This window comes from Sorex fumeus, unplaced genomic scaffold (assembly GCF_029834395.1).
Source record: "Sorex fumeus unplaced genomic scaffold, SorFum_2.1 ptg000107l, whole genome shotgun sequence".
Taxonomy (NCBI): domain Eukaryota; kingdom Metazoa; phylum Chordata; class Mammalia; order Eulipotyphla; family Soricidae; genus Sorex; species Sorex fumeus.
This window is the reverse complement of record NW_026606164.1, coordinates 1,891,412-1,904,840: the sequence shown is the minus strand read 5'-3', so window position 1 is coordinate 1,904,840 and position 13,429 is coordinate 1,891,412. Positions and strand designations below refer to the sequence as shown.

General features: G+C 63.6%; 2 protein-coding genes across 3 annotated transcripts in view; one reads left to right on the top strand and one right to left on the bottom strand.

Moving 5' to 3' along the window:
• LMBR1 (limb development membrane protein 1) overlaps positions 1–13,429 on the top strand; it is a 232,682-nt gene that overhangs the window by 72,596 nt on the left and 146,657 nt on the right. The gene's annotated exons all lie outside the window — the stretch shown is intronic.
• The window catches only part of UBE3C (ubiquitin protein ligase E3C), a 37,916-nt gene that overhangs the window by 9,419 nt on the left and 15,068 nt on the right, over positions 1–13,429 (bottom strand). For both annotated transcript variants that reach the window (XM_056134840.1, XM_056134839.1), the window contains exons 12-18: positions 12,056–12,213; positions 11,731–11,963; positions 8,037–8,141; positions 7,247–7,334; positions 6,180–6,277; positions 4,951–5,083; positions 3,084–3,331 (exon numbers count right to left, since the gene is read on the bottom strand). In XM_056134840.1, the coding sequence (XP_055990815.1) occupies positions 3,084–3,331; positions 4,951–5,083; positions 6,180–6,277; positions 7,247–7,334; positions 8,037–8,141; positions 11,731–11,963; positions 12,056–12,213 (1,063 nt within the window). The remainder of the gene's footprint in view (positions 1–3,083; positions 3,332–4,950; positions 5,084–6,179; positions 6,278–7,246; positions 7,335–8,036; positions 8,142–11,730; positions 11,964–12,055; positions 12,214–13,429) is intronic.

Below are 13,429 nucleotides of genomic sequence, written 5' to 3'. Positions count from 1 at the left end.
ATAGGTATTCTGTTCCAATGAAATCAATATTCCCAAGCAAGGGGGAAAAGCCACTTCGAAGAGAATTCAAGTGTGATAGAAGATTTCCTTCGATAAATATCCTGAACTTAATTGGCTTAAATGGACCCAGGTGCTTCTATCGCTGGGAAAAAGTTCACGGTGATGTCACCGCCCGGCTGTTTATTTATTCCCCGTCGGGGGCTGATTTACGGGGGGTAAAAGCGCCGGCTGCAGCGGGCGAGGGCCCCACTAATGCACAGCCTCCGGGGGGCGTGGGCGAGACCCCACACCAAGTGCAGCCAACATCACTCACACGTGCATTAGAGAAAATTTGAATACATTATGACCCAATAAATACCACCATCAATCAATAGAAATTTTCTCCCCCTGAAGATTTAGGGTCCGGGCCGCACCATCAGCGCCTCGCAGCGCGCACACTCAGCGGGACACGTTTTCACTTGTTGTACAAAGTCGACCATTTGTAATCAGAGGTAATCAGACCCCCTGGGGGAGCGATTACTCCCCGAGGGACCCGCACAGGGTAGGAGCAACGCTGCCGCTTCAGGGAAGACAATGGGGTTGTTCTCGGGCGCCGCCCGGCAGTGCTCAGAGGCGATGCCCGGTTCTGCCAGCAGTGTTCGGGGCTCAAGGCCGGGGCGGCGCTGTGTGGAGGACGACACCCTCTGCTGGTGTGCGGCCGGGCGAGGTGGTGTGTGACCCCGGACGGTCACTGAGACGAAGGTGTGTGGTCCTAACTTGGGGGGAGGTTTTGGGCCCCAGCCTGCCTCTGACACCGGCGAAAGGCAGGGCAGGGCGGAAGGCGCAGGGGCACTGGCCTGGGCCCAAGGACAGCCTCCTGCAGGGGCGCCTCGGCCCACGGCAAACTCCAGGGAGTGCAGGGGTGGGGTTGAGGGGTAGACGCAGGGCTCAGGGGATTCCGGGGGGCAGACACAGGGCTCAGGGGTGCCAGGAGCCCAGCGTAGCCCAGGGCACAGGGTCTCCTGGGATAGCAGCGCTGTGTGAGCACCTGCGTGAAAACCCAAACCCCACACACACCTTGCAAAGGCTAATGTCACTAGCTGCTAAGCAGACAAGCACAGGAAGAGGTTCCCTAGAACCAACAGGAGGAATCCTATTTCTAAGACATTTCGTATCCAACAAAGGGACATCCTTATAAACTTAACAGAGGTAACAAAAATATACTCGGCCTTGCTTTGCAGGGGAAGGATGGCCGGGTTGCTGGTCCCTGGCGCCGGAAATCCTCGGCCCTGCCAGGACTGAGGCCTGGACATAGGGGAAGCCCTGAGCGCAGCCACGGGTGGCCCAAGGGAACAGGGAACTCCTGCCAAAGAAAAGGGCCCAACAGCACCCATGTACTCACACCTGTACAGCACCCATGTAAGCATGTCCTCTCCCTTTCGGTGTTTTCTGGGCCACACCAGGCGCGGCCAGGGCTGACTCCTGGCTCTGAGCTCAGGGGTCCCTCCTGGCGGGACTCGGGGGACCGTAGGGGTGCCCAGGACGGAACGGGTCAGCTGAGCAGGGCCACACCCTCCGTGAGCGCGAGGGACCCCTAAGTCGGGCCGTGTGCCTGGAGGAGGGGCAGCCCCGCCACTCCCCAGCCGGCAGAGGCCCCGCTCTTGGTCCGAGCGGCCGCTGACTCCCCCTGACTCCCCCTCCCCTCTGGCCAGGGAACACGCGGGCCCAGGAGTGGGCTTCCCCTAGGTCCCTGCAGGCCGCATGAGAGCCCCTCCCCGTGGCCCCGACAGGAGCCCAGAGTCCGTCCCCGTCCCTTTCTCCCAGCAGACAGGAGACAAGGGAGCCGGCCTGGCCACGCGCAGACCCTGGACTCCGGCGTGGGCAGAGGCCGAGGACAGCCGTCGGAATGGCCAGCCTGGGACAGCCCTCGGGAGCGGCCACCCTGGGACAGCCCTCGGGAGCGGCCAGCCTGGGCCTGCCGGTGCAGGAGGCAGAAACGGGCCGGTCGGCCCGGCGCAATCGTGTTTGTTTCCTTCTGGTCTGGGGCTGTGCTGGGTCTGGCAGCAGGGTCGCTCCTGAGCACAGCCCCTGGCCTCTGCACGGAGGGCTCGGTGAGGCCAGACCCAGGCAGTGGCCCCCACGGCCTGGGGCAGAAGCTGGGCCGGGAGCCCAGAGGCAACAGAGGCACCACTGACCGTTCCCTCCCAGGGGCACGACCTGAACAGGGGCTTCAGGCTAGCCACAGCCTGGGGGAAGCCTAGAGGTCAGGACAGCAAGTGTCTCTGAGCACTGAGGGAGGAGGTCTCTGTCCCGAGAGTGTCTGAGCACTGGGGGGCTCTGGCCCCTGAGTATCTAAGCACTGGGGGTCTCTGCCTGGTGAATGTCTGAGCACTGGGGGGCTCTTCCCGGAGCCTACAGCAGTAGGGGGTCGCGCCCTTCCCACAGCAGCCACAGATCTGATGAGGGTGTTTGCTCCAGCCTCCAGCAGTGGCTGACACTCACTCAGAGCACAAAGAAGCGGTGGACAGAAGCACACAGGAATAGGTATCCACAGGTAAATCTACTTTTTTCTTTTTTTGTTTGCTTTTGGGTCACATCTGTCGATGCTCAAGGGACGCTGGGAATCAAACCCGGGTCGGCCATTTGCAAGGCAAACGCGCTGCCCACTGTACTATCGCTCCAGCCCCCACAGGTACATCTTAAACAAGCCACACTAAAAAAAAAAAAAAAAAAAAAAAGGCCAGAGTGATCGCACAGCAGGCAGGGTGTCTGCCTTGTATGCAGTCCACCTGGGTTCGATCCCCGGCATCCCATATGGTCCCCCCGAGCACTGCCGGAGTAATGTCTGAGCATCCCTGTGTGTGACCCCCCCCAAAACCAAAAAATAAACAAACAGCCACGTTCGGTCAAACAGGGCAGAGCGCTATGTGGGGAGCTGCCCCTGGTCCCAACAGGCTGGACCCCTGGCGTGAGGCGTGGTCTGGTCGGGGCACCCACCCCAGGTGAGACGCGACCGTGGCACCCTCCCACCCCGTCAGTGTCCTGGGGCGGCCCCGGTGGCACAGAGCTCGGTGCGCGAGCAGGACCCCAGCCTGGGCCGTTACCTTTCCAAGCATCCTGCCCAGGAAGTAGTAATGTCGGGCGAACGAGTCCCCCACCAGCATGTGGGCGGCCGGGTTGGGGTAGAGCAGCCCCTCGTTGGTCGTCTTGAAGAAGCCCTGGTTGGGGTTGAAGCCGGACTTGAGCAGCTCGTTCAGGAACTCGCGGAAGATGCCGCCGCCGTCGATGCCCGCCTCGTCCAGGCCGTGGGCATTGAGCAGGTGGACTCGGACCCGCTTCTTCAGGTCAGGCTCTGGGGGGAAACAGAGGAGGGGACTGTCGAGAAGGGGCGTGGAACCAAGGATGTCCCGGGACAGACGTCACCAGGAATGGAGGGCATGGCGCCGGCCCGGAGCCCACAGCTGCCGTCTTACTGTGCATAGACTGGAAATGTGGAAGATGGCAAAACCTCCGGGCCACGAGCAACAGCGTGACACCAAGGGGCCTGGACAGGCTCTGAGGGACAGTGTCTCTGGGAGCCAACCCCCAAGAACGTTCTTCCAATGCTTCACCGATAAGCGGAGAAGTGGGTGGTGGGGCGGCTTAGCCAACGCGGGATTCTGCCACGAGGGCCCACGCTCCTGCAGGGACAGCCCTGTGGGCCCGGGAACCCAGGAGGGCGCCCAGACCGGGACAGCAGACTGGAGGCGGGGCGAGGTGGAGCTCGGCCCCCGGGCCTCACCTCCGCCTCCACAGACACAGCTTCTCATCAGGAGGATCACCAGGCCAGGGGTCTCGAGTGGGCATTCACTGCCCGATTCCAGGGAAAGTGCCCGAGAACCCAGCAGTTGACTGGGGCCCAGCGCGCCCACTTTGTGCCCTACACCCAGACAAGGGCGGGCAGGGAAAAGCCCCCCGCCCCGGCAGCTCTGGTGCGGCTTCTCCGGCAGGAGTCCCGAGTCCGGCTCCGAGCGGGCCAGAGCACAGGGGCTGTGGGGCGGAGACCAGGGTCTGTTCTCGTGGCCGGTGACGGGTGCCCACCGGCTGCTGTGACAATCACCCAGCAAAGGCCTGAGTCTTCTTCCCAAAGGAAACACCCTGGGGTGACTGACTTGGTCATGATTTGCTTAACAACGTTTGACAAAACCATTTTCCCGGCTGAGAAAGTTCTTATGAACAAGGCTCTGAGAAGAGGAGCAAAGCTCCCATCTCCTCTCACAGTTGCCTAGTGTTCCACAGTGCAAACATGCCCCAATTTCTTGTTTTCAAGCCAAATCAGGCCAAATCAGGTGGTGCTCAGGGGTCACTCCTGGCGTTTCGCTCGGGGGACTATGAGTGGCTGGAATGGAACCCAGGTCGGCCGCATGCCAGGCGGACACCCTCCCCCGTCTCTGCCCTGTGCCCTGACCCCTGTGTCCACGCGTCTGTCACCGGGCACAGGTGTCATGTCCAGTGAGTGGCCCGGGAGACTCGGCTGCCCTGCCGAGAGCCGCACCTGCGGTTGGGTGCTGGCTGCAGGGCCCTGGCCACTGTGAGATCTGGGCCCGAGAGGCTGGTGCCCGAGTCAGACAGGCTCCTGTGAGCCCACGTCCCAGTTTAAACCGGCCCTGACGGGTGTGTGTGCACCAACAGCTCCTCAGCCAGTCCCCAGCATGGCTGCAAAGCTGACTGCTCGGCCACGCCCAGCCTCCTGCCCCTCTGTCCCTCGGAGGCACGAGCCCCCTTGCCCAGAGCTCGGCACGCGCAGCCCCAGAGGGAGCAGCGGCGTGACACGCAGGCCTGCCATGGGCACAGCACCACGACGGCCCTGAGCAGGGCAGCGCATGGCCCCCGGGGACACCGAGAGGGGACGGCGCTGCCCGGGGTCACTCGGGTGGGGCGTCTGACCCAACGGCCTCCCGAGCTGCCACCACGCACGCGGAGCTCACGTACCGTTTTCGGGGGAGAGTTTGTCATACGCGTCTTCATAAATGTAATTTCTCCTTATTGTGACATTGATCCCATCCAGAAACGGACCATCTCCTTGAACTTCTTGTTTATCCGCGTAAATCAACCTTTGAAAGATCTGCCCGACAGGAAGAGGCGGTGTCAGGGCACTAGAAACAACAGATCTTTATTACCGTGGACGCGTGCAACCGAAAGGGAAAGCTGGATCGATGGTCACCGTTCTAGGGCCACACCCAGGGGTCACTCTGGTGGGCTCAGGGCCATCTGGGATGCTGGGCTCGAACCTGAGCCGTCTCCTGCTGCACTAATGCTCTGGAAGGCTCACCCCCGTATCCCTGCAACTTCCAAGACACGTCTTTTTTTTTTTGCTTTTGGGGTCACACCCGGCGATGCACAGGAGTTACTCCTGGTTCATGCACTCGGGAGTCACTCCTGGCGGTGCTCAGGGGACCCTATGGGATGCTGGGAATCGAACCCGGGTCGGCCGCATGCAAGGCAAACGCCCTCCCCGCTGTGCTATCGCTCCAGCCCCCCGAGACAGCGGTCTTAACGGTGACGGTGACAGACATCGGTTCAATTGCAGACCGTCTCAGCACGTGTGCAATGCACTTGTAAGACTGCGGGAGTCTAGTCCGGTATTTTACTCCATTCTCCTGTTCATCTGATTTGGGGTGACACCCACTCGGGGCTCGGCACCCGCCCTCCTGCCCCGCCTCTCCGGGCAGCTCAGCATCTCCCACGCTCCAGAGTGGGCGCAGCTGCGACTCGCAGGGCCCTCGGCCGATGAAGCGAGGCTCAGCTCGCCACTGGCGCCGAGGTCCAGCAGAGGGCGCCGCAGGGCCTGTGTTGCGGGGACTGGCGCCTGCGGACCGGCGGGCCTAGGACCGGGAGAGCCAGAAGAACCCCGGACCACAGCCCAGGGTTCGAGAAACAAGCTGGGGCTGGCGAGTGTGAGCAAACGCCCCTCAGCCACATTCAGAAGCACAAACGTGCGAGGGTCACAGACTACATCGTGACGTCGCTCGCGTCCGCGTCCTCCGGTCTGACTTCGGCTCTTGTCGGGGGCCGCAGGCAGGGGGGGAAGGCGTCGGCCTGCGCGGGCCGGGACCCCGCCGCAGAGATCCCACCAGCCGGAGCAAAGGACAAGGGAAGGAAGAGAAGAGGTCGCGGGCAGCGGGAGGAGACCGCGGGCCTCGCCCCTGCCCTGCTCCTACCTTCACTCGCTCCTCAAAGGGGACCACGAAGGGCAGCTCCGTCAGGACGGCGAGCTGCCGCTCCTCGGACACGGACAGCGGCGGGGAGTCCAGGCCCACTAGGACACAGGGGCCTCGTCAGTCGGGGGGAGGTGCCCCGGAGGGCACAGCGGAGGGCCGGGCGTGGCACAGGGACACGCCCCGACGCCAAGGGCTGAGCCACGTGAGGCCCCAGGAGCTCGGCCTCTGCCCCGCACGGGGGTCTGAGATGGGGCCCCAGCTCGGCATCCGGGCCGGGAACACGGCTCAGTGCCAAGCGCCTGCCTCGCTGCTCTGAGTTCTGGCTCAGTCCCCAGCAACGCCCCAAACCAGACCAGGCGAACGGGGCGCCCCCGGCTGACAAGGGCTCACAGGCCAGGAAACACATCCAGTGTCACCACAGGCCACGAGGCGGCCGGAGGCGGGAGTGCAGACACGGGAGACACAGCCGGCGCCTCCGCTGCCAGCCCACTAGGGGGGATCTCCCCGTGGGTAGGCGCGCAGCTGACGGCCGGGGCCGACACGGAGTGGTGCGCCCCAGGAGAGCCCGGCTGTGTGCACTGACTGACCCACCCAGAGCAGGAAGCCGCGGGAAGAGGAATAAACGCGAGACTTCCTGGTTTGGACTCAACCTTGATGCTGTATCCTGAAGGAAATTCTAACTTGGGAGTGGAGCCCTCGAGGCGGTGCTGGGGATCACACTGCTGTTGCCTGGGCCACGAAAGTGTGTCCCCCCCCAACTCTCCCTCCAGCAAGTTCTGCCGTTTGTCTCTGGGCCACCGTGGGCAGCGTCAGGGCTCCCTGCTGGCGGACAAGGGCCTCAGGCGCTGTGCCCGGCCTGTCCCTCAGGCCCTGCGTGTGCTTCCCCAGTCCCGCCTGCTCGTGCACAGGGTCTGCGTCCCGGGGACAGAGACTGATCCTTCGATCCGGACCGACCACCTACGGACTGCTAGACCGACTGACTCCCGCACCCGTGGCCACTGGCCGGTCATCAAGGCAGTGCCCAGATCCCCCACAGACCCACCCCCACGGCAGGGCCGGGCACTCACCGTCCAGGGTGGACTGCAGGGGCCCGATGCGGCCCATCCGCCGGAAGCGCCACACGTGTCTGGATGCCGGCACGTAGAGCTGGGTGACCTGCAGGCACACCCGGCTCAGGTGTGGGCCCGACCTCACAGCCCCGCCCCGACCCCACAGGCCCTGAAGCTGACGGCGCCCCGCTACTCCTGTTTTGGGAAAAGGAGCCGCAGTCCAGGAAGGCGTTTGCCTCAGCACAGCCTGCACAGCAGGAGCTGGGACGATGGCACGACGGGGGCCGACGCGTGCCTGCGTCTGTGTGTGGCTGACGTGTGCCGGTGTGTGTCTACTGGCGTGTCTGTGTGCCTTCACGTGTGTGCTGTTGTGTCTGAGTGTGGCTGGCATGTGCCTGCTATGTGCTGGTGTGTTTGCATGTGCCTGCATGCGTGTGCTGGTGCCCGTGTGTTCACAGTGGGACGTGAACTCCAGTGAAACCTCAGTTACGGCCCGAGCGGTGCCGGTGCTCGAGTCAGGGCTCCTCCGCGTGGGCTCGCTGCCCGCTCTCTCCCGCCCACCTCCGGGTTCTGAATGAGGCCAGTCGAGTGTCTTCCTGACAGGAACGACTGTCCTCCCCGCCATGCCGAGGGGAGCACATGTCGCGCACATGGGCGTGGGGACAGGCGACTGCCACCCAAGGGGCCGTTTCCCCTCCAGCCGGCAGAGCAGCAGCCCGAGCAGGGTGTGCAGTGCCGGTGCGCAGGCCTGCGCCTCACGTCCACGCGCAGTTCCCCGGCGGTCCCACGGCACGAGGCCCCGGGGCACCTTATCTGCTCGGATGTCCTCCTGCTCCGACAGCCAGTGGTTCGGGGGACAGAAGCTTCTCCGCGTGTCTCTGGCCTTGAGCATCTTCACCAGGTTGGTGATGACCTGCGGAGGAGAGCACGGCCTCAGCGCCAGCATCCGCCACCAGGGCCGAGCCCGCGGGACACAAGGGACCAGGACCAACGCCGGGCCTCAGGCACGGCCCGGCCCAGCCCACGGACTCACTGCAGACAAGCTTGAGCGCCGTGGCCAGGCCAGCACATCACGACTCACAGCTTCTCGGGCCCAGGGACAGAGTGTGAGGCCCAAGGACAGAGTGCGAGTGCCGCACGGCCCTGGGGGTGTGGCCAGGCCAGGGAGGGACGGAGCATCGCGTGAGATGGCCGACAACAAGCTGGGGACGTGAACTCCAGTTAAATCTCAAGTTACGGCCCAAGCAGTGCCCGGGCCTTGGGGACACACACGGCTGCAGGTGTGGCCGAGAGAACGCTGATGGCAACTCCCCCCCTTCTCTGGTCAGTCCTAACGATGCACAGGGCCCAGAACCCACAGGGACACTCAGGGACAAGGACAGCGTGCATGAGCGTCCCACGGAGAAGAAGAGGGAGAGGGAGGCGGCAGGCCGGGCTCTGGGCCCCACCTCATCACAGAGGCCGGAGGACCAGGTCCCCGGGGGACCCAGCAGGACAGTCAGTGTCAGGGGTCAGGGCCTGGGCCGGGCACCTGTCCCCCCCGCGGCACTACAGAGGGTCACCCTGAGCACCACCAGGAGTGACCAAAGCCCCCGAAAGGAGATCCCCAAACTGAACCGTCCGCCAAGCTTCTGCCCTGCGGGACGGAGGCCTGAGCCCTGCTCTGGGCCTCACGAGTCCCAAGTGCCTCCCTCCCGCCCGACACGGGTCTACTCTGAAAGCACAGGCTCTCCACACCAGTCACGAGGCTGAGGGACCCCACGGGGGCGGGTTTGAACCCGGCTCAGGGGCCGACGCGGATGCCACCGCGATCAGCCCAGAGACGCGGTCAGGGAGGACCCCCGTCCAGGACGAGGTGCCGAGCGGGGAGCGGCGTGGTCCGTGGGCGCGGCTGTCGGCAGAGTGAGAGGGAGGGGCCGGCACGCGCCTCTGCCAGCAGGAGGCCGAGCCCAGCCCAGGCCTGCCGGGGGAGGCCAACAAGCCAAACTGCCGGGGTGGACACGGTCCCTGCCGAGACCAAACCTGAGGCCTGCACTGCGGAGAGCGAGCGGGCCCTCTGCCCCCTCGGAGGGGATGAGCGGGCACCAAGCCGGTGGGTGTGGCCGTGAGCAGAGCCCTGCGCCCACCCCCTCCGAGGCTCTCCCGGGCAGGAGCAATCAGCGGCAGGAATCACACTTCAAGGAGTTTATAAACGTGATAAATGCACCGCCGGTTTCGCAGTGTCAGCGCGCGCCCTGGCTCTCGGTGACAGAGAAGGATGACCGGATCCACTTAGGCCCATGCCCGGGGCGCCCGGCGGAGGCCAGTGGGGAGGCGCGCCGGCAGGAAGGGAACGGCTGCCAGGAGGGTTTCACCAGCGCGGGTCGATTCTGCCCCAAGGCCCCAGCTGGAAATCAGCAAGGCTTACGGAAAACGCTAAACGATTCCCCTCGAACTTTCCAGAGGGGGTGCTCAGAACGGCAGCAGAGCTCAGAGCTGCTCCACGAGCCAGACACAGCTTGAAATGGGGATAATCGCTGTGTCTTCCTCACAAAATTGTCCCATCACGGGAACCGATAAGACCCGGAAGGCACAGGACAGTGCCCGGGACGAGACTCTCAGGCCCTGCTTGCTCAGGCTCTACTGAGGGCCCAGCTCGACAGCAGACGGAGCTTCAAAAATTCCAAAGACCACCAGGACTGGCACGAAAGGCACCGCCACGATGGCTCTGGGTCAGATCTGGGGATGAGCCGTTCCGGGCCAGAGTCTTCGAGCACGAGAGAAAGTTTCTCCAAAATGAGGCTTCCAGACCCTCATTCCCGAGTAAAGCATCAGCGAGGCAGACGGAAAAGCGAAGCACGAGATTTTCATTAAGCAAAAGGAAATGCCCGATACTGGTTATTAAATCCAGAGACTACTGGGCCCGAGAGATAAGCTGTTGGAAACGCTGAACTCTCAGCAGGTGCTATAAAATGATGATGCTATCTGAAGCGGTACACAAACCGGATGCCACATAATGGAAAGTTTTATTAGCCCAGATCCCGGGGTTTAATTAAGTACTTGGCCTATGCGGCTGTGATACCATGTCCGGGAAAGGCCGGCGCAAGAAGCGAGAGCTTCCAACGGGCGCAATGCTTGTTTCAAGGCAGGAAACCAGCAAAGTGTCGATCTTTCAAAACAGATGGACAGAGGGGTCAACACGTGACCTCTAAGGTTTACTCGGGGGGCTGGAGCGACAGCACAGCGGGGAGGGCGTTTGCCTTGCACACAGCCAACCCTGGTTCGACTCCCAGCATCCCATTGGGTCCCCTGAGCACCACCGGGGGTAAGTCCTGAGCGCAGAGCCAGGAGCAAGCCCTGAGCATCGCCAGGAGCGACCCCAAAAGCTAAAGTTTACTCGGGAATACAGATAGGCAGCACTGTCCTCCCATTGTGCATCGAGTTGCTCAGCGGGCCCAGTAACGTCTCCTTCGTGAGACTTGTCGTTACTGTGTTTGGCAGATCGAATCCGTCCCACTTTCTGAGAGGGCGGAGGAATCAAACTCGGGTCGGCCGGGTGCAAGGCAAACGCCTTAACCATGACTATGTTATCGTTCCAGCCCCACAGATCAGCAACTCGAATACATCGTGCAAACACGGGCTACGATCTGCAGCGACGACAGACCCGACGATGCGTCAGGACGGCATCAGGGCTACCAGACGTTATGGGTCGTCTCGGCGCTCCTAATGTGTGCGCGCTAAGTGGAGTGCAGTGTGTGCGGAGGCGAGGGTCCGGCGGGGGTGAGCGAGCACTCCTTAATTAGTCCATCAGGTTAAGTGCAAGCATTAATGGGCCTTTCCTAAAGTCGAGCTTGACATCTTCCTCCAAACATGGCCAAGAAGAAAGTTCCATTAGCAATATTAATACAAGCTTAGTTGATCATTTTCATTCAATTAACTTCTTTCAATTAAATAGAGAGCTTGACAAAAGCCGTGATGAAGGGCCTGGAGGGGCGGCTGGTGACCGAGGCCCACATTAGTGAGCGAGGGGTCAGGGTGCGGAGCCGACTGTAAATCTCGGGAGCGATTCGGAGCAGGCCTGCGCCCGGCCCGCTGCCGACGCCGCCGGCCACAGCGACTCCACGGGAGCCTCACACCCACTCCCGGCCGCCTCCCCGCCACCCCCGCCCCGGCCCCCGCGCGCTCCCACGCCTGTCGCACGGGCCTGCGGTCTCCTGCGTATGACCGCGGACACGCAGCTCACCCTGCCGCGGCCTTACTCCGCCTTCCCCGCAGTCTCTCAAGACAGAAAAAAGAAACCTGCTTTCCGGGGAAGCGAAGGTGGCAATACCCAGTTTGTGTTCACACCCCCCAGACCGACCGACTACAAGCACCGTCCAAGAGGCTTCGGGTGCGCAGCTGTGTGACGGAAACGGCCCTTCTGCATTTTCGAGTTTTGCGAATCAAATACTACGGGACGCAAACCCGCACTTCGGTTCGACCGGAACCAGGCGAGGGGCCGGCAAACGCCCGGAACCGCGTACCTTGAACAACTGGATCCACCGCTCCTGCTGCATCTGGATACAGCGCTGCATCTCGGAGCTGGTGGTGACTCCGATGCTCTGGAACGCGAGGACGTACTCCTCTCGCACCTCGGGCTTCGTCTCCGGGTAAGCCAGCTTGATGATCCCCAGGCAGGCGTCCCGGAGGCACCGGGACAGCACGACCAGCTCCTCCAGGGTGAAAGGCATCATCGACGACTGTCTCTGGCCGACGGCTGGAACACAGGGTCGCCCCTCGTCAGTCACCGCGTTCTGGCCCCTCCGCGCCCCGGGAAAGCCTCCCGCCCCGGCACCCCCAGGCTCCCACCTTCTATGGGGTCCCCGAAGAATTCGTTGTCATGGATAGAAATGAGCGAGTGACTGAACAAGGAGCTGAAGAGGTAGAAGAGGGGGATGATCCGACTGGAATCTTCGAAGGACATAGGGGAGCCCCTGGAGATCACCTGGAGCAAGGGCACCATGGACCTGGGGCAGCAGGGGAGGAGGAGAGACGGGTTAGTGGGACACGGGCCTCGGAGGCCCGTGGGATGTCAGCATGAGGCAGCACAGGCCACGGACGCCACACGGACCCGGGTTCCCACAGGCATAGCAACGCCAGCCCCAGGACACGGCACACAGGGGAAGGTGGCGGACGCGCTTGGCTGAGTATGCCATGAGCAAAGCGGGCCCTGCCAGGGCCACACCGGACATCCCCACACTCTGCATCCCGGGAGCCTGAGCACTGCCCTCTGAGGGCCCCAGCCACGAAGACACGAACAAGAGTTTGGGCTCCAGCTGCTCACGGCTCCCGCCTCCCCAAGTCGGGCCCAGCACCGCCTCCGCGGAGCCGAGCTGCGGGGCCCTTGCACCCGTGCGCGGGCAGAGAGGTGAGACGCTGCCCAGGGGCCTGCGCCAACGGCCACGCCACAGCAGGAGTGAAGAGGAAGGCGAGCCCGAGGCTCCCTCCAGCAGCAAGGACCTGCCCCGAGGCATCTGAACGCTGACACGCCCCTCCCGCCGGGCATCGCGTGGGGTTGTGCTCAGTGGGCCCCTCCGTAGACGTGCTGGGAGACTCCGCAGGGGAGGGCGTGCCCCCTGCAGAGCCCAGAGGCCCAGGCACGTGCCCGCCCCCAGCTCTGCGCTCTCCCTGCAGGGGGCTGGGAGACTATGCCCCGAGCAGGGAAGGCGGGACACGAGCCCGAGAGGCAGCACTGGCGGCCGGGGCAGGATGCTCCCTCCAGCGGGAGGGGCACCAGGGCGGAATGGGCAGCCCACCGGGTCAGCTCGGGGCTCGGTCTCCTGTGAGGGGACACGGCGGCCGGGGGGACTCTCCGCTTCCTGCAAAGCTTCACTACGAACTCAAGCAGGTGAGAACTGACCTTCAGCTGCTACCAGCAAAGGCCTGGGGGAGAAGGTCCAACATTGCCGCCGGGCCCTCACCCGCTGGCGGCCACCCTGACACTGCTGCTGGGCCCGAGGCGCCCGCTCACGGCCCCACCTCCAGGGCCCCCACCCGCTCGGGGCCGCCCCAGGGCCTCCCACAGGCAAGCAGTCCTGGTGACCCTGAGGCGGGCACAGCACGGGGTCTCAAACACGCCAAACCCCATCAAGGAGCTGCCACAGCCTAGCGGGGAGGGCGCTTGCCTGCACGCGGCTGACACAGGGTCGATCCCCAGGGCCCCTCCAGGACTGATCCCTGAGC